At 42.6% G+C, this 21,113-nt stretch overlaps 1 protein-coding gene across 1 annotated transcript in view; it reads right to left on the bottom strand.

Moving 5' to 3' along the window:
* The window catches only part of LOC142346284 (uncharacterized), an 84,966-nt gene that overhangs the window by 25,393 nt on the left and 38,460 nt on the right, over positions 1-21,113 (bottom strand). Inside the window, exons 3-4 of the mRNA XM_075398798.1 lie at positions 8,846-8,937; positions 35-126 (exon numbers count right to left, since the gene is read on the bottom strand). Coding sequence (XP_075254913.1) covers positions 35-126; positions 8,846-8,937 — 184 coding nt within the window. The remainder of the gene's footprint in view (positions 1-34; positions 127-8,845; positions 8,938-21,113) is intronic.

Below are 21,113 nucleotides of genomic sequence, written 5' to 3'. Positions count from 1 at the left end.
AAAAGGCATAAAAGGCGCCAAAACCCAAACTCACCGGTATGAAAAAGACAGAAAACCCTCCAGCCGGCCTTGCTGCTGCAGATCTATATAGAATCTCCTCTTTTTGTCCTCGCTTGTTGTCAGAACCTAAAAAAGAGAAAAAGTTGAACACAACAGATCTGCAGCAAAAACAAACATGCAAATAAACTGCATTATTACCCCCACCCCACACGGACACACACATCTAGCGCAAGCACACCAGGGCAAAAAATACGCCCAAAAAACCTTAAGATAATGCCTGTGCCGAGCATCAGATGGCGCATGGGAATCAAAAACGTTAACTAAAACTGGCAGATTTAAAGTAGCCTTCCATCCCAAAACCTACGCAACCAAAGGCAAGTGCAAAACCAAGCCCTGCAGCACCTTTAGCTTGCACCAAAGAAAACTATTTGAGGGAGTAGCGCTAAAAGCCCACTCCAAAGAAGGCGAAAGCAAGTCAAACACAAGGGCTATGCAACGCCCCATCAAAAATAATAACGGAAAAGAGATCAACCTCACCGGGTTGAATAAGCCAGATGACTCTCCAGCCAGCGCCACAGCTCTAGATTTTGTTCGGGTCTCCTCTGTTTGTCTACGGTTTCGTCAGAACTTAGAAAAGAGAAAAAAAGTGAACGAAGCAGAACAGCAGCAAAAACAAAGATGCAAAAAAAATTGCGAGTGAAATTACTCCATAGCAAAAGCAAATTCCAATAATCAAAATCAAATGCATGTGCCGAGCACCTAAAGGCGGAGGGGAACAACAAACCGTTAAGTAAAACCGACACAATCAAAAGAAGAGCCCTCCCAGCCAAAACCCAAGCAACAAAGAAAAGTGTAAAGCCAGGCAAAGCAACAAAATTGACGCGGCTAAAAAGACTAGTGGAATGGAATAGCCCAAAAAACGCGAGAAAACCCCACTCCAAAGAGAGCGCAGACAAGCATGTGCGCTCAGTAGAAGCCAGGCATAATTCATATGTAAAAAAAAAAACAAAATGGTGCTAACAGCCAGTCCCGCTGCTCCAGATCCAGATCGGGTGTCCTCTCGTCGTCAGATTCTGAAAAGAGGAAAGCTGAACACAACAGCGGAACAGCAAAAAATAAGCACAAAAGTAAACGGTTACCCCTCTCATCAAGCCAAGCACAGCAGGTCAAAAGCAAAACCCAAACAACAAAGATTAATAACTGTGTCGATCATCTAAAGGTGCCGGGGAACAAAGACACGTTTAGTAAAACCTGTACTGTCCAAAGGTAGCTCTCCAAAGACAAAAAAACTCGAAAACAATAGAACAGCAGAATAACCAAATGTGCAAAAACAGTGCATGATTAAACCCCCCCACCACCACCACCACCACTGCCACACAAACACAAAAACACACACATTGAACGAGAGCACACCAAAGTAAAAGCAAAGCACAAAAAACCAAAACTTAACGTCTGTGCCAAGCTCCTAAGGGCGCAGGGGAACAAAAAATTAAGCAACCAAGAGCAAGAGCAAAGTCAAACAAAGCAACACTTATGGTGTGCGCCCAAAAAAACTAATGAAGGGAAAAAGGGCAGAAAGCGCTATAAAATCCACTCCTAACGAGGCGCGCGCAAACACTTGAGCATAAATGCCCAGGTTAAAGTCCTCCGCAAAAAAAGCAACAAAAAAGTTGTCAAAGAAGAGTAACCTCACCTTTTTCATCATCATCATCATCATCATCATCATCATCATCATCATCATCATCATCATCATCATCATCATCATCATCATCATCATCATCATCATCATCATCATCATCATCATCATCATCATCATCATCATCGTTTGTTTATACACTTCTTTCTTCAGACTCAGAAGTGTATTGTTCCGTATTAGGAGTAAAAAAAAGTCACGGAAAAGAAATGTTTTTTAAGCTGATTTGAACTGGTCAACTCCATTCTGTTCTCTGATCCACTTGGGGAGTTTGTTCCACAATACAGCACCTTGGTAATCAAAAGCCTCTCGTCCAAGTTTTGAAGACCTTTTGGGTACAACCAATATCACTCCATTTCGGGAAGTTTTTGCTGGTTTTTCAAACACGTCTAAATAGTCTGGAATCACATCTTTGTGAAAAAGACTTTTGTAAATTCTCATGTAAATTGGCAACCAGTGAAAGTCATGAAGGTGAATTGATACAGAGCACCAAGGATGTAGCCGGTAAACAAATCTAAATGCCCGATTTTGGACCTTCTGGAGAATGGACAATTTTTTCATGCCAATTCCGTTAAGGATCGGATTGCAGTAGTCTAGGCAATTCATGATTGTAAATTTAACCAGCACTATGCGTATTTCAAAATCAACAAAATTTCGAAGAGAATGGATTATTCGGAGGTAGTAAAAACAGTTTTTAGCAACAGCTTTCACTTGCTTATCCATGTCAAGGAGTTTATCAACTGTAACGCCAAGCCATTTCAAGGAGTTAGATAGCTTTACTTTGACGTATCCGACTTTTATGGAGCTGATACTTGGTGCATTCTTTACGCTTGAAATGAGAATGGCTTCTCTTTTACTTTCGTTAACCTTTAGGCCAGCATTCACAAACTTTTTGAAAGGTAAGTTCAACGGAAGAAGGATTCATAGAGGAGGGTATCATCAGCATATAGTTGATAATTTAGTTTAATTTCTTTGAGTAGGTCACCCAATGGTGTAAGATGACGCTGAAGAACATAGACCCAAAAATGGAACCCTGAGGTACACCAGAATTGAGAAGTGCTGGTTTTGAGACTGAATCGTTGACCAAAAAAGTGAACGCAGCAGAACAGCAGCAAAAACAAAGATGCAAAAAAAATTGCGAGTGAAATTACCCCATAGCAAAAGCAAATTCCAATAATGAAAATCAAATGCTTTTGCTGAGCAACTAAAGGTGGAGGGGAACAACAAACCGTTAAGTAAAACCGACACAATCAAAAGAAGAGCTCTCCCAACCAAAACCCAAGCAACAAAGAAAAGTGCAAAGCCAGGCAAAGCAACAAAAATGACGCGGCTAAAAAGACTAGTGGAAGGGAATAGCCCAAAAAACGCGAGAAAACCCCACTCCAAAGAGAACGCAGACAAACATGTGCGCTCAGTAGAAGCCAGGCATAATTCATATGTAAAAAAAACAAAATGGTGCTAACAGCCAGTCCCGCTGCTCTAGATCCAGATCGGGTGTCCTCTCGTCGTCAGATTCTGAAAAGAGGAAAGCTGAACACAACATCTTTTCTCTTGTAAATCGGCCACCAGTGAAAGTCATGAAGGTGAATTGATACAGAGCACCAAGGATGTAGCCGGTAAACAAATCTAAGTGCCCGATTTTGGACCTTCTGGTGAATGGACAATTTTTTCATGCCAAGTCCGTTAAGGATCGGATTGTAGTAGTCTAGGCGACTTATGATTATAAATCTAACCAACACTATGCGTATTTCAAAATCAACAAAATTTTGAAGAGAATGGATTATTCGGAGGTAGTAAAAGCAGTTTTTAGCAACAGTTTTCACTTGCTTATCCATATCAAGGTGTTTATCAACTGTAACGCCAAGCCATTTCAAGGAGTTAGATAGCTTTACTTTGACGTTTCCGACTTTTATGGAGCTGATACTTGGTGCATTCTTTACGCTTGAAATGAAAATGGCTTCTCTTTTACGTTCGTTAACGTGTAGGCCAGCATTCGCTGATACTTGGTGCATTCTTTACGCTTGAAATGAGAATGGCTTCTCTTTTACTGTCGTTAACCTGTAGGCCAGCATTCGCAAACCAGTACAAAACATTTGAATGGTAAGTTAAACGGAAAGAGGGTTCATAGAGGAGAGTATCATCAGCATATAGTTGATAATTTAGTTTAGTTTCTTTGAGTAGGTCACCCAATGGTGTAAGACGACGCTGAAGAGCATAGACCCAAACATGGAACCCTGAGGTACACCAGAATCGAGAAGTGCTGGTTTTGAGACTGAATCGTTGACTAAAACAAATTAATTCTTCCCAAGAGATAAGACTGAAGCAACTTTATGGCTGTATACCTTATGCCAAAACGATCTTCACAAATATGTAAGAGAAGTAGCGGTTCACGGTATCAAAAGCCGCTTGCAAGTCAAGAGCCATTGTGAAAACAAACGAACGTTTATCAAGCATCTTTCGTGTGTTCGCGAAAGTATGCAATAAGGCAGTTTTTGTGGAGAAAGTTGCACGGTAGGCGGATTGCTGATCATCTAGGAGTGAGTTCACATTTAAATAACTTATAAATTGCTCAAAGGGAAGACATTCAAGGACTTTGGATAAAAAGATTAGGTTACTAATAGGTCTATAATTTGATGGAATTTCAGGATCAAGACTTTCATTTTTCAGCTTGGGAAACACTATCGCAATCTTAAAATCATCCGGAAAAACTCCTAGTTCAAATGACGTATTGAAACGTAGGATTAATGAAGGCATAAAAGATGCTGAGAAATTTTTAAATACTATATATGGAATTACGTCGTGGTAGCTGGTCGATGCTGATATTTTCGCAAGGGCCCTTTGTAAGTTTTCCTCGTTGACAGCTATGAATTTTGTAATTCGAGACGAGACCTCGTTGCAGTCTACAGTAAAGTTGGTAAATTTCGAGGTGATTTTGCAGACTTTTTCCCGGAAAAAGATTTAAAATCTTTCAGCTAGGGCGCTTGCGTTTGTAAAACTCGGGAGCTTTGACTTACAGCCTTTCCCTAGGAGTGAATTCAAGATCTGGAACTTTTTTCTGTCTGGAGCTTCTGAAATATCACGAAGACTTTCGTCAAAAAACAATTTCTTTTTTCTGTAGTAGAGTTTTTGGTACTCTAATATAGCATTGCTGAGGTCACTCTGAGCTGCTTTTGTCCGTTGTTTCCGGACTTCGCGCTCGTTTTTTTTTTGATCACGAACTTTTTGCATGTTTGTTTTGTTGTGTTACTTTTGTTTCATTCTCTATGTTCTAGCGATAGTCGAGGAAAAACAAGAGAAGAATTTCTGATTGAAGAAAGAGAACAATCCCTCTTGCCCATCCCTCCAGATCCAGTTTGGGCATCCATTGTTTTTCCTCGACTGTCGCTAGAACATAAAAAATGAAACAAAAGTAACACAACAGAACAAACGCAAAAACAAACATGCAAAAAGTGTATGATCAACTATACAACGATAGAACACCAGGGCAAACGCACACCCAAAGAAGCCAAAAACTAAGGCCTGTGCCGAGCACCTAAATGCGCAGTGGAAAAAAAGTCAAAATTTATAAGCGAAAAAGGCACTAAAGGCTCCGAAAAACCAAAATCACCGGTATGAACAACCCAGAAAATTGTCCCACTGGTCGCACTGCTCCAGATCTATATAGAATTTTCTCTCTTAATCCTCGGCTGATTAGCCCCACCCCACAAACACACGCACAAACACACTTAGCGCAAGAACACCAAGGCAACAACTAATCCCAAAAAACCTAAAAATGGTGCCTGTGCCGAGCAACTAATGGCGCATGAAGAATAAAAAACGTTAAGTAAAACTGGCAGAGTCAAAAAATGTCCTTACAATCTCTGTGCCGAGCACCTAAGAGCACCGGGAACAAAAAATGGTAAGTTAAACCAAAACAGTCAAAAAGTAGTCCTCCCTCCCAAAACTTTAGCAACTAAGTGCAGGAAAAAAAGCCAAGCAAAGCAAAAAATTAGTGGAGGGGACAACACAAAAAGTGCTATGAAACCCCACTCCTATGAAAGCGCGGGCAGATATGTGCGGCGAGTGAAACCTAGTCAAAACTCCTAAAAGAATAAGGCACAAAAAATGCGCTAAAGTCCTCGTCTGTTATCAAAACCTTTAAAAGGAGAAAAAGAACAGCAGAACAACAGCAAAAACGAACATGCAAAAAATAAGTGATAAGCCTCCCACACACACACACACTTACACACACACACTTACACACACACACACACACACACACACACACACACACACACACACACACATACCAACACACTTACTCCTAGCGCAAGCACACCAGGGCAAAAACTCAGCCCAAAAAACCTTAAAATAATGCCTCTGCCGAGAAATTATTGGCGCAGGGCAATAAAAACTGTTTAAACTGTTACGCAAAACTGGTAGAGCCAAAAGGTAACCCTCCATCCCAAAACTTAAGCAGCCAAGGGCAAAAGCAAAGCCATACAAAGCAACACCAATGGCTTGCGCAAAAAGACTAGTGAAGGTGAAAGCGCAGAAAGCGTTGTAAAATCCCCTTCTAAGGGAGTGCACGCAAACACGTGGGCCGAGCAATAACCAGACAAAAATTATGTGCAAAAAAATAGCAAAAAAGTTGCCAAAAGGACTATTCTCACTGATTTCAAGAAACAAGAGGACACTCTAGCCAGCCCCACACCTCCAGATCCAGATCGATTCTCCTCTATGTTCCCTCGGCTGTCGTCAGAATCTAAAAACAAGGGGACAAAATGAACACAACAGAACAATAACAAAAACAAATTTGCATAATGCATGATTAATCCTACGCCGAGTGCAAGCTCACCAGAACCAGTGCAAAGCCCCAAACTAAGAACTAAAGCCTGTGTCAGTTACCTAAGAGCGCATGGAACATAAAACCTTAAGTAAACCGGAATAGTAAACAATTGGACCGTCTTCCCAAAAAACTAAACAACGAAAGGCAAAAAACAATGCCAACCAAAGCAAAAACTATGACCTGCGCCAAAAAATTGTGTACGGGATAGTGCAAAAAGCGCTAGGAAAGGTGCAGGCTATTAAGGTGCAGGTACCAAAACCCAAAGAATGTGCAGGCAAACAGCACCTATGGCCAAGAGACTGTTGGAGAAGGATAGCTCAAAAAAAAACCCACAGAATTCCCACTTCCAATAGAGCGCAGGCAAACAACTGCGCTAAGCAGAGCTTCGACAAAAATTTTCTCAGCGAAAAAGGCACAAAAAGCGCCAAAAAGCAAATTCAACGGTTTGAAAAAGTACGAAAATCCTCCAGCCGGCCTTGCTGCCCCAGATCTAAGTAGAATCTCCTCTTTTTATCCTCGACTATCGTCAGAACGTAAAAAAAAAGAAAAAAAATTCAAAACAGCAGAACAACAGCAAAAAACAAAAAATTTAAAAAAATTCATGATTACGCCCCCGCCCCACCCACCCACCCACCCACCCACCCACCCACACACACACACACACACACACACACACACACACACACACACACACACACACACACACACACACACAGATACACACATATAAAAAAACACACAAACAAAAAACACTCCTAGCGCAAGCACACGAGGCCAAAAACTACGCCGAAAAATCTAAAACCAGTGCCTGTGCCGAGCAACTAATGGCGCAAGCGAATAAAACCGTAAAACCGTTACGCAAAGTTGGTAGAGTTAACAAGTAGCCCTCCATCCCAAACATTAAGCGGCCAAGGGCAAGAGCACAGATAAACGAAGCAACACCTATAGCCTGCGCAAAAAGACTAGTGAAATTAAAAGCGAAGGAAGCGTTAAAAACTCCACTCCACACAAAAGTCGCCGAAATGACTGATGTTACTGGCTTCAAGAAACAAGAGGACACTGCAGCCAGTCCCGCTGCTCTAAATTCAGTTCTTGAGTCCTCTCTTTTTCCATGGCTGTTTTCAGAACCTAATAAAGAAAAAATGAACACAACAGAAAAACAGCAATAACAAACATGCATAATGCGAACATGCATAATGACACCGAGCGCAAGCTCGCCAGAACGAACGCAAAGCCCTTATCAAGAACTGAAGCCTGCTCCAATCACTTAAGGGCGCAAAGAACATAAAACGTTAAATATAACCGGAATAGTTGCAAATTAGCCCTCCATCCCAAAAACTAAGCAACAAAAGGCAAAAGCAATTTCACGAAAAGCAACACCTATGACCAGCGCCAAAAACTGGAATAGGGGATATCGCAAAAAGCGCATTAAAACCCCACTCCTAAAGAAGCGTAATCAAACGCGTGGGTTAATCATAGCCCAGCTAAAATACCAAATAGAAAGAGGCACAAAAACGCGCCAAAAAAGACCAGCCTCAAGGGGTTGAAAATTCCAGAAGACCAACCAACCAGCCAACCGCTCCAGATCAAGGTCGGATATCAACAACTAGTGCGTGACAGGTGCACCTAAGGGCACAGGGAATAGCAAAAAGTTACGCAAAACTGGCAGAGTCAAGAGGAGAGCCATCCCAACCAACAATTAAGCAACCAAATGCAAAAGCAAATCCAAGCAAAATGACATTTTTGTCTCGCACTAAAAAATTTTGGGAAGTTGATGGCACAAAGGGCGTTATGAGACCCTACTTCTAAGAACGTGCAGTAAAACATGTGGGCTAAGCAGAGCCGAGGCTAAGTCCCTAAGAGGAAAGGGCACAGAGAGGAAGCAAACAAGACCAAGCTTAACGGGTTCAGAAAACCAGAAGAATCTCCAGCCTGCCCGCCGCTCCAGATGAAGAAGGTCGGATGCAATATTGCATGGTTTACCCTACAACCTTCGCAAGCACACCAAGGGAAACGCAAAGCCCAAAAAATCAAATAACTGTGCCGAATCCTAAGGGCACAGGGGAACAAAAGACGTTAAGTTAAACTAAAACAGTTAAAAAGTAGCCCCCCATCCCAAATCATAAGCAACCAAAGGCAAGAGCAAAGCCACACAAAGCAACACAAATGCACTGGGCCAAAAATTAGTGCAGTGGATATCGGAAAAAGCACTGTATAACCACACTCCAAGGAAGGTGCAGGCAGAAACTTGGGTTAATTAAGGCTCCGACAAATATTCTAAGAAAATAAAGGCACAAAAAATGCACAAAAAAGATAAACCTTACCGGGTTGAAGAAGCCACAAGACCCTAAAGCTGGCCCCACAGCTCCAAAACCATGCAGATTATCCTCTCTTTTTCCCCGGCTGTCGTCAGAACCTAAAACAAAATGAACTCAACAGATCGGCAGCAAAAACAAACATGCAGATAAGTGCATGATTAAGCCCACCCCCCCACACACACAAACACACCTAGCGCAAAAAAAACCATGAACAAAAAACTAAAAAACTGGACATAAGAATACAGCTGCAAAATCGAACATGCAAAAATTCCTTGTTAACCCTACACCAAGTGCAAGCAAACCAGGTCTAACGCAGAGCCCAAAAAACAAAAACTAACGCCTGTGACAAGCAACTAAGTGCGTAGTGGAACAAGACAAAATTTCTAAGCGAAAAAGACACGAAAGGAGCAAAAAAACCAGAATTTACTGGTATGAAGAAGCCAGAAAACCCTCGAGCTGGCGTCGCTGCGCGAGATCTATGTAGTATATAGAACAGCAAAAACATTTATGCAAAAAAGTGCATAATTACGCCCCGACCCATAAACGCACATACACAAACACACACGGACACACACACACATACACACACAGACACACACACACACACACACACACACAAACACAAGCACTCCTTGCAAAAGCAAACCAGGGCAAAAATTCAGCCACAAAAATTTAAAAATAATTCTTGTGCCCAACAACCATTGTCGCAGGGGACAGAATTTTAAGTAAAACCGCCAGAGTCAAAATGTAGCCCTTCGTCCCAAAAACAAAACAATCAAAGGCAAGAGCAAAACCAGGCAAAGCAACGTCTACAGCCTGTGGAAACAGGTAGTGGAGAGGGAAACCGCAGAAAACGCATTAAAACGCCACTCCTATAGAAGCGTAATCAAACGCGTGGGTTAATCATAGCCCACCTAAAATACCAAATAGAAAGAGGCAGAAAGACGCGCCCAAAAAGACCAGCCTCAAGGGGTTGAAAAATCCGGAAGACCATCCAAACAGCCAACTGCTCCAGATCAAGGTCGAAAATCAACAACTAATGCGTGACAGGTGCACTACAGCCGCAGGGAACAGCAAAAAGTTAAGCAAAACTGGCAGAGTCAAGAGGTGAGCCATGTCAACCAACAATTAAGCAACCAAATGCAAAAGCAAATCCAAGCAAAATAACACTTTTGTCTCGCACAAAAAAATTTTGGGAGGTTGACGGCACAAAGGGCGTTATGAGACCCTACTTCTAAGAACGTGCAGGAAAACGAGTGGGCTAAGCAGAGCCGAGACAAAGTTCCTAAGAGGAAAAGGCACAGGGAGGAAGCAAACGAGACCATGCTTAACGGGTTCAGAAAACCAGAAGAACCTCCAGCCAGCCCGCCGCTCCAGATGAAGAAGGTGGGATGCAAAATTGCATGGTTTACCCTACAACCTTCGCAAGCACACCAAAGGAAACGCAAAGCCCAAAAACTCAAATAACTGTGCCAAACCTTAAGTGCACAGGGGAAAAAAGACATTAAGTTAAACTAAAACAGTTAAAAAGTAGCCCTCCGTCCCAAATCAAAAGCAACCAAAGGCAAGAGCAAAGCCAAACAAAGCAACACAAATGCACGGGGCCAAAAATTAGTGCAGTGAATATCGGAAAAAGCACTGTATAACCACACTCCAAGGAAGGTGCAGACAGAAACTTGGGTTATTGAAAGCCCCGGCAATTTTTCTCAACAAAAAAGGCACAAAAAACGCACAAAAAAGATAAACCTCACCGGATTGAAGAAGCCAGAAGACCCTACAACCGCCCCACTGCTCCAAAACTATGCAGATTCTCCTTTTTTTCCCTCGGATGTCGTGAGAACCTAAAAACAAAATGAACACAACAGATCAGCAGCAAAAACAAACATGCAGAAAAGTGCATGATTAAGCCGACCCCCCCCCCCACACACACACACGCACACACCAAGCGCAAGCGCACCAGATCACAAACAAAAACAGGACATAAGAAAACAGCTGCAAAAGCGAACATGCAAAAAGACCTTGGTTAACCCTACACGGAGTGCAAGCGAACCAGGTCTAACGCAGAGCCCAAAAAACAAAAACTATCGTCTGTGTCAAGCACCTAAGAGCGTCGCTGCGCGAGATCTATGTAGTATCTAGAACAGCAAAAACAATTATGCAAAAAAGTGCATAATTACGCCCCGACCCATACACACACATACACAAACACACGGACACACACACATACATACAAACAAAGACACACACACACAAACACACACACACACAAACACAAGCACTCCTTGCAAAAACACTCCAGGGCAAAAACTCAGCCACAAACACTTAAATTATTTCTTGCGCCCAACAACCATTGGCGCAGGGAAAACAATTTTAAGTAAAACCGACAGAGTTAAAATGTAGCCCCCCGGCCCAAAAACAAAGCAATCAATGTCAAGAGCAAAACCAAGCAAAGCAAATTCTAAAGCCTGCGGAAAAAGGTAGTGGAGAGGGAAACCGCAAAAAGCGCATTAAAACCCCACTCCTAAAGAAGCGTAATCAAACGCGTGGGTTAATCATAGCCCAGCTAAAATACCAAATAGAAAGAGGCACAAAAACGCGCCAAAAAAGACCAGCCTCAAGGGGTTGAAAATTCCAGAAGACCAACCAACCAGCCAACCGCTCCAGATCAAGGTCGGATATCAACAACTAGTGCGTGACAGGTGCACCTAAGGGCACAGGGAATAGCAAAAAAATACGCAAAACTGGCAGAGTCAAGAGGAGAGCCATCCCAACCAACAATTAAGCAACCAAATGCAAAACAAATCCAAGCAAAATATTACTTTTGTCTCGCACTAAAAAATTTTATGAGGTTGATGGCACAAAGAACACTATGAGACCCTACTTCTAAGATTGTGCAGGAAAACGAGTGGGCTAAGCAGAGCCGAGGCTAAGTTCCTAAGAGAAAAAGGCACAGGGAGGAAGCAAACGAGACCATGCTTAACGGGTTCAGAAAACCAGAAGAACCTCCAGCCAGCCCGCCGCTACAGATGAAGAAGGTCGGATGAAAAATTTCATGGTTTACCATACAACCTCCGCAAGCACACGCAAAGCCCGAAGCCCAAACGCAAACGCAAAGCCCAAAAACTCAAATACCTGTGCCAAATCCTAATCGCACAGGGAAACAAAAAACGTTAAGTTAAACTAAAACAGTTAAAAAGTAGCCCTCCATCCCAATTCATAAGCAACCAAAGGCAAGAGCAAAGCCAAACACAGCAACACATACGGACTACGCTAAAAATTAGTGCAGTGGAAATCGGAAAGAGCACTGTATAACAACACTCCAAGGAAGGTGCAGGCAGAAACTTGGGTTATTTAAAGCCTCGGCAATTTTTCTAAGAAAAAAAGGCACAAAAACGCACAAAAAAGATAAACCTCACCAGGTTGAAGAAGCCAGAAGACACTACAGCTGTTCCCTCTGCTCCAAAACTATGCAGATTCTCCTCTCTTTTTCCTCGGCTGTCGTCAGAACTCAAAACAAAATGAACACAACAGATCAGCAGCAAAAACAAACATTCAGAAAAGTGCATGATTAAGCCCAGCCCCCCCCCCCTCACACACACACACACACACACACCTAGCGCAAGCGCACCAGATAAAAAACAAAAACTGGACATAAGGAAACAGCTACAAAAGCGAACATGCAAAAAGACCTTGGTTAACCCTACACGGAGTACAAGCAAACCAGGTCTAACGCAGAGACCAAAAAACAAAAACTATAGTCTGTGTCGAGCACCTAAGAGCGTCGCTGCGCAAGATCTAGAGCTATCCCCGCCAATACTTTTTTGCAGCAGGCCAAAAGTTTTACTTTGCTTGGCTTTGGTCTTGCATTTGGTTGCTTAGATTTTGGAAGGGAAGGCTACTTGTTGACTGCGCCGGCTTTACTTAAAATATTTTTTTTCCAGCGCACATAGGCACAGAGTTTAGTTTTGGTTTTTTGGATTTTTCTCTGGTGTGCTTTTGCTTAGTGAGGGAGAATCATCAGGAACGATTTTTGCCTGTTGAATTTTGATGCTGTTCTAATGTGTTCAATTTTTATCTTTTTTAGGTTTTCACATCAGCTGAGGAAGTGGAGTGCCTTCGTTCATTTTTTCTTTTAATGACGTGCCATTGACTTGGGGTGCCGTCGCCCAATTTTTCTTTTGTTAATGTTCTGATGACTGCCGGAGACAACAAGAGGACACCCGACGTGGATCTGGAGTAGTGGTGCTGGCTGGAGGGTCTTCTGACTTCATCAATGTAGATGAATATATGCCCTTTTCTGCCCTTGTTCTGCCCTTTTCTTTTAGGGTTTTCGCCTGGCCTTTTGATTAACCCATGTGTTTGCGTGCAATTTCTATGGACTGAGGTTTTCTAGCGCTTTTTGGACTATTCCCCTCCCGCGCTCTTTTGAAGCGCACCATAAGTGTTAGTTTGCTTGGCTTTGCTCGTACAATTGGTTGATTAGCTTTTGGATGGGATGGCTCTTCTTTTGATTGTGCCAGTTGTGCGTATTTTTTTTTGTTCTCTGTGCTCTTATTTGCTCGGTACAATTATTAGGTTTTGATTTTTTGAGCTTTGCTTTGGTCCTACTGTATTTTGCTCAACTTTGGGGATAAATACGCACCATTTTTGATTGTTATCTTTTCTTGCTATTTTGTTGTATTCATTTTGTTAATTTTTTGGTTGCTCACGACAGCCGAGGACAACGAGAGGACAACCGACCTGGCTCTGGAGTCGCAGTGCCGGCTGTAGGGTCTTCTGGCTTCTTCAACTTGTTGAGGTTGGTCTTCTTTATGCGTCTTGTTTGTGCGGTTTTCCCTATGGATTTTAGCATTGACTTTGATTAGCCCGTGTGTTTGCCTGCATTTTTTGTGGAGTGGGTTTCATAGCGCTTATTGCGATTTCTCCCTCCAATATTTTTTTTGCAGCAGGCCAAAAGTTTTACCTTGCTTGGCTTTGGTCTTCCATTTGGTTGCTGAGATTTTGGAAAGGACGTCTAGATTTTGACTGCGCAGGCTTTACTTAAATTTTTCATTCTCCTGTGCTCTTAGGCACAGGGATTAGGTTTTGGTGTTTTGTGTTTGCTCTGGTGTGCTTTTGCTCGATCAAGGCGACTCATCAGGCACGATTTCTGCATGTTGAATTTTGACGCTGTTCTTTTGTGTTCACATTTTTTCTTATTATGTATTGACGCCAGCGGAGGATGTGGAGTAACTTCGTTCAATTTTTCTTTTATTAATGTGCCATTGCCTTGGGGTGCCTTCGCTCAATTTTTCTTTAATATTCTGACGACTGCTGGAGGGTCTTATGGCTTCTTCAATGCGGTTAGTTTGGTCTTCTTTATGCGCCTTCTTTGTGCCTTTTTTGAGACTTTCGCCTGGGCTTTGATTAGCCCATGTCTTTGCGTGCATTTTCTGTTGAGTGGCGTTTTATTCCGGTTTTTGCGCTATTAGCCTCCCCTGCTCTTTTGAAGCAGGCCTTAGGTGTTAGTTTAGCCTTCTTCAACCTTATGAGGTTCGCCTTTTTGTGCTTCTTTATTGTGCTGTTTTTCCTTTGGATTTTTGCCTGGGCTTTGATTAGCCCATATGTTTGCCAGCATTTTCTTTGGAGTGGGTTTTATAGCGTTGTTTGCGCTGTCCTACTCCACCATTCTTTTCCAGCAGGCCATCATTTTTACATTGCTGGGATTGCTCTTCCATAGGTTGCTCAGATTTTGGGAAGGAGGGCCACCTTTTGGTTTTACTCTGTTTTACTTAACATTTTTTGTTCCCATTCGCTCCTCGGCACAGGGATTACGTTTGGGTTTATTGGGCTTTGCTTTTGCCCTGATGTGCTTTTGGTTGTTGAGGGTGAGTAATCAGGCACTATTTGTGCACGTTAAATTTTACTGCTATTCTGTTAAGTTGACTTTTTTCTTTTTTTAGGTTTTCACCTCAGCCGAGGAAAAAAAGAGGACGCCTGAGCTAGATTTGGGGTCGCGGTGCTGCCTGGAGGGTTTTCTGGTTTGTTCAACCCATTGATGTTGGTCTTTTTTTGCGTCATGTTGGAGCCTTTTTCTCTTCGGTTTTTTGCCTGAGCTTTCATCAACTTATGTGTTTGCCTGTACTTTTGCTTTTTGCGCTCTCACTCCACTAATTTTTTGCCGCAGGCCATAATTATTAATTTGGTTGGCTTGGCTATCGCATTTGGTTGCTTAGATTTTGGGAAGGAGGGCTACCTGTTGGTTGCGCCGGCTTTACTTAACATTTTTCTTTCCCTGCGCCCTTAGGCACAAGGAATAGGTTTTGGCTTCTTGGGCTTTTGCCCTGGTGTGCGTTTGCTTGGTGTGGGGAGAATTCATGTGCTATTTTTGCATATTTGTTTTTGACTGAATTTCTATTGTGTTTTGTTTAGATTCTGACGACAAACCAGGAAAAATAGAGGACACCCGACTTGGATATGGACTGGTGGCGCTCGCTGGAGTGTCTTCTAGGTTTTTCAACCCATTGAGTTTGATCTTTTTTGTGCGTCTTTTTTATGTCTTTTTTAACATGAATTTTGCCCGGGCTTTGTTTAGTGCATTTGCTTGCCTGCATCTCCTTTAGAGTGGGGATTACAGCGTTTTTTGCGCTGCCATATCCAGTACTCTTTTGTAGCAGGTCAAAATAGTTACTTTGCATGGCTCTGCTCTTGCATTTGGTTGCTTGGTGGGAGGGCTCTCATTTTGACTGTGCAAGTTTTACTTAACGTTTTTGTCTGCACTGCGACCATAGGTGCTCGGCACAGGCAATAGGTTATTGTTTTTTGGGCCCTGGTGTGCTTTAGATCGCAATGGGGGAGCAATCAAGCACCCTTTGTGTATGTTGAATTCTGCTGTTGTTCTGTTGCGCTCACCTTTTTTCGTTTTAAGGTTTTGATGTCAGCCGAGGACAAATAGAGGATTACTGGCCACGATATGGAGAGCTGGCTGGAGGGTCTTTTGGCTTCTCGATGCCGGTTTGGATGGTCTGCTTTATGCGCCTTGTTTGCGCCTTTTTCTTCTACGATTTTCGCCTTTGCTTTGGTTAGCCCATATGTTTGCGTGCATTTTCTGTGGAATGGGCTTTTCTTAGGCTTTTTGCGCAATTCCCCTCCCCTGCTATTTTCAAGCAGCCAATAGGAGTTAGTTTGGTTGGCTTTCCTCTTGCAATTGGTTAATTAGATTTTGGATGGGATGGTTCTCTTTTTGACTGTGCCAGTCTTACGTAATAGTTTTTGTTCTCTGTGCTCTTATTTGCTCGGCACAAAGAAGATTGGGTTTTGATTTTTTGAGCTTTGCTTTTGCCCTACTGTATTTTTGCTCGGTGTGGGGGATATGTACGCACTATTTTTGCATGTTATCGTTTGTTGCTATTTTGTTGTATTCACTTTTTAAATTTTTTGGATGCTCACGAGAGCCGAGGACAACAAGAGGACATCCGATCTAGCTCTGGAGTGGAAGTGCTGTCTTGAGGGTCTTCTGGCTTCTTCAATGTGGTTGGGTTGGTCTTCTTTATGTGCCTTGTTTTTGCCATTTTCTTTAGGATTTTCGCCTGGGTTTTGATTAGCCCATATGTTTGCCAGCAGTTTCTTTGGAGTGGGTTTTAGAGCTTTGTTTGCGCTATCCTACTCCACCATTCTTTTCCAGCAGGCCATCATTTTACTTTGCCAGGATTGCTCTTCCATAGGTTGCTCAGATTTTGGGAAGGAGGGCCACCTTTTGGCTTTACTCTGTTTTACTTAACAATTTTTGTTTCCATTCGCTCCTCGGCACAGGGATTATGTTTGGGTTTATTGGGCTTTGCTTTTGCCCTGATGTGCTTTTGATGGTTGAGGGGGAGTAATCAGGCACTATTTGTGCATCTTGAATTTTACTGCTATTCTGTTGAGTCCACTTTTTTCCATTCTTTTTTTTATTTCACTTCAGCCGAGGTAAAAAGAGACATCCGACCTAGATTTGGAGTCGTGGTGATGGTCTTCTGGTTTCTTCAATCCGGTGATGTTGATCATTTTGTGCGTCTTGTTGGTGCTTTTTCTCTTCGGGTTTTGCCTGGGTTTTGATCAACCCATGTGTTTGCCTGTACTTTCGCTTTTTGCGCTATCACCCCACTACTCGTTTGCCGCAGGCCATAATTCTGAATTTGGTTGGCTTGGCTCTCGCATTTAGTTGCTTAAATTTGGGAAGGAGGGCTAACTTTTGGTTGCGCCGGCTTTACTTTACATTTTTGTTTCCCTGCACCCCTAGGCACAGGGATTGGTTTTTGGCTTTTTGGGTTTTGCTTTTGCCCTGGTGTGCGTTTGCTTGCTGTGGAGAGAATTCATGTGCTCTTTGTGCATGTTTGTTTTTGCTGAATACCTATTGTTTTTTTTTTAGTTTCTGACGACAAATGAGGAAAGTTAGAGGACACCCGACTTAGATATGGTGTGGTGGCGCTCGCTGGAAGGTCTTCTGGTTTGTTCAACCCGTTGAGGTTAATATTTTTCGTGCGTCTTTTTTGTGTCTTTTTTCCCGTGAATTTTGTCCGGGCTTTGTTTAGCCCATTTTTTTGCCTGCATTTTCTTTGGAGTGGGGATTACAGCGCTGTTTACGCTATCCCTCTTCAGTGCTCTTTTGTAGCAGGCCAAAAGTGTTAGTTTGCATGACTTTGCTCTTTGATTTGGTTGCCTGGCTTTTTGGTGGGAGGACTGTGCCAGTTTTACTTAACGTTTTTGTCTTCTCTACGATCTTAGGTGCTGGGCACAGGCATTAGGTTATTGTTTTTTTGCGCTCTGTGCCGATGAGGTTGGTCTGCTTTGTGCGTCATGTTTGTGCCTTCTTCTTTTACGAGTTTTGCCTCTGCTTTGATTGGCCCATGTGTTTGCCCGCACTTTTTTGGTGTGGTTTTTATAGAGCTTATTGCGCCATCCCCCTTCACTACACCATAATTTTTACTTTGCTTGGTTTTGCTCTTGCATTTTGGTTAGGAGGGATTTTTTATTCCCCTTCGCCCCTAGGACCAGGGACCATTTTTTGGTTTATTTGGCTTTGCTTTTGTTCTGATGTAATTGTGCTCGGTGACGGGAAGTAACCAGGCACAACTGCAGGTTGAACTTTGATGCTGTTATAATGTATCACTTTTTTAGGTTTTGACGTCAGCCGAGGACAAACAGAGGACACCCGAGTGGATCTAGAGTTGCGGTGCTGGCTGGAGGGTCTTTCAGTTTTCTCAACTTGGTGAGGTTGGTGATCTTTGTTCGTCTTGTTTGTGCCTTTTTCTCCCAGGATTTTTTGCCTAGGCTTTGATCAGCCCATGAGTTTGCCTGCACTTTTTTTGGATTTGTGCTTAATAGAACTTTTTGCCTTATTTCCCCACTACCACAGGCCATAATTTTTACTTCGGTTGGCTCTGCTCCTGCACATTGTTGCTTATGTTTTGAGAAGAAAGGTGCTCCGCACAGGCCTTAGGTTGGGACTTTTTGAGTTTTCCTTTTGCACCAGAGTGATTTAACTCTAAGTGGGGTAATCTTGAATTGTTTTGGTGTTTCTGTTGTTCTGATATGTTCGCTCCTTTTCTCTTTTTAAGTTCTCATGATAGCCCAGGAAAAAGAGAGGACACCCGACCAGAATCTGGAGTGGGAGCGCATCAAACACGTGATGTTCTTCTTTTCTGACACCTTTCTGAGTTTTTCTTTTTGGAATTTTGCTTGGGTTCTGGTTAGCCCACGTGTTTGCCTGCATATTTTTAGGAGTGTTGTTTTATAGCCCTTTTTGCGCTATCCCGTTCTACTACTCTTTTTCGCAAGCCATACCTTTTGTTTTGTTTGGCTTTGCTCTTTGTTTTGTTTGATTTCGTTTTTGGGTTGTAGGGCTCTCGTTTTGAGTATGCCGGTTTTATTTAACATTTTCCCCCTGCGCCCTTAGGCAGAGGGTTAAGGTTTTGGTTTTTTTGGGATTTGCTTTTGCCCTGGTGCGCTTTTGCGCGGTGTGGAGAGAATTAATGCGCTTTTTTTGCAGGCTTATTTTTGCTGCTGTTCAATTGCATTAATTGCGAGTTTTTTTAGATTCTGACGACAAACAAGGAAGGATAAAGGACACACAAATTACATGTGATTAGGTTTTGGTGTTTTGAGTTTGCTCTGGTGTGCTTTTGCTCGGTGACGGAGAGTCATCAGGCACGATTTCTGCATGTTTAATTTTGATACTGTTCTGTTGTAATTACTTTTTTTCTTATTATGTATTGACGCCAGCGGAGGATGTGGAGTAACTTCGTTCAATTTTTCTTTTATTAACGTGCCATTGCCTTGGGGTGCCTTTGCTCAACTTTTCTTTTTAATGTTCTGACGACTGCTGGAGGGTCTTATGGCTTCTTCAATCCGGTTAGTTTGGTCTTCTTTATGCGCCTTCTTTGTGCGTTTTTTGGGATTTTCGCCTGGGCTTTGATTAGCCCATGTTTTTGCGTGCATTTTCTGTTGAGTGGCGTTTTATTCCGCTTTTTGCGCTATTACCCTCCCCTGCTCTTTTGAAGCAGGCCATAGGTGTTAGTTTGCTTGGCTTTGCTCTTGCAATTGGTTGATTGGCGTTTGGATGGAATGGCTCTCTTTTTTATTGTGCCAGTTTTACGTAATATTTTTGTTGCTCTTATTTGCTCGGCACAAACATTAGGTTTTGATTTTTTGAGATTTGCTTTTGACCTACTGTATTTTTTTCTGGTGTGGGGGATAAGTACGCAATATTTTTGCACGTTATATTTTGTTGCTATTTTGTTGTATTCACTTTTTTTTAATTTTTTGGCTGAGAGCCGAGGACAACGAGAGGACATCCGATCTACCTCTGGAGTGGAAGTGCTGTCTTGAGGGTCTTCTGGCTTCTTCAATGTGGTTAGTTTGGTCTTCGTTATGTGCCTTGTTTTTGCCTTTTTCTTTAGGACTTTTGCCTGGGTTTTAATTAGCCCATATGTTTGCCAGCATTTTCTTTGGAGTGGGTTTTAGAGCTTTGTTTGCGCTATCCTACTCCACCATTCTTTTCCAGCAGGCCATCATTTTTACTTTGCTAGGATTGCTCTTCCAAAGATTGCTCAGATTTTGAGAAGGAGGGCCACCTTTTGTCTTTACTCTGTTTTACTTAACAATTTTTGTTTCCATTCGCTCCTCGGCACAGGGATTAGGTTTGGGTTTATTGGGCTTTGCTTTTGCCCTGATATGCTTTTGATTGTTGAGGGGAAGTAATCAGGCACTATTTGTGCACGTTAAATTTTACTGCTATTCTGTTAAGTTCACTTTTTCTTTTGTTTTAGGTTTTCACCTCAGCCGAGGAAAAAATGAGGACACCTGAACTAGATTTGGAGCCGCTGTGCTGGCTGGAGGGTCTTCTAGTTTGTTCAACCCATTCAGGCTGGTCTTTTTTTGCGTCATGTTGGTGCCTTTTTCTCTCCGGTTTTTTGTCCGAGCTTTGATCAACTTATGTTTCTGCCTGTACTTTCGCATTTTGCGCTATCACTCCACTATTTTTTCGCCACAGGCCATAATTCTTACTTTGGTTGGCTTTGTTATCGCATTTGGTTGCTTAAATTTTGGGAAGGAGGGCTACCTGTTGGTTGCGCCGGCTTTACTTAACATTTTTGTTTCCCTGCGCCCTTAGGCACAAGGATTAGGTTTTTGCTTCTTGGGCTTTTGCCCTGGTGTACGTTTGCTTGGTGTGGGGAGAATTCATGTGCTATTTTTGCATATTTGTTTTTGCTGAATTTCTGTTGTGTTTTTTTAGATCCTGACGACAAACCAGGAAAATTAGAGGAAACCCGACTTGGATATGGACTGGTGGCGCTCGCTGGAGGGTCTTCTAGGTTGTTTAGCGCATTTGTTTGCCTGCATCTTTTTCGGAGTGGGGATTACAGAGCATTTTGCGCTACCCTCTCCAGTACTCTTTTGCAACAGGTCAAAATATGGCTCTGCTCTTGCATTTGGTTGCTTGGCTTTTGGTAGGGAGGGCTCTCCTTTTGACTGTGCCAGTTTATATAACGTTTTTGTCTTCTCTGCGACCTTAGGTGATCGGCACAGGCATTACGTTGTTGTTTTTTGAGCTTTGTTTTTGACCTGGTGTGCATTTGATCGCTGTGGGGGGAGCAATCAGGCACCCTTTGTGTATGTTGAATTTTGCTGCTATTCTGTTGAGTTCACTTTTTTTCCATTTTTTTTTGGTTTTCACCTCAGCCGAGGAAAAAAAGAGGACACCCGACCTAGATTTGGAGTCGCGGTGATGGCTGAAAGGTCTTCTGGTTTCTTC

Source organism: Convolutriloba macropyga, chromosome 9, assembly GCF_964194025.1.
Source record: "Convolutriloba macropyga chromosome 9, txConMacr16.3, whole genome shotgun sequence".
NCBI classification, from domain to species: domain Eukaryota; kingdom Metazoa; phylum Xenacoelomorpha; order Acoela; family Convolutidae; genus Convolutriloba; species Convolutriloba macropyga.
Note: the sequence above shows the minus strand (reverse complement) of the source record. Positions and strands in the feature narration are given on the sequence as shown.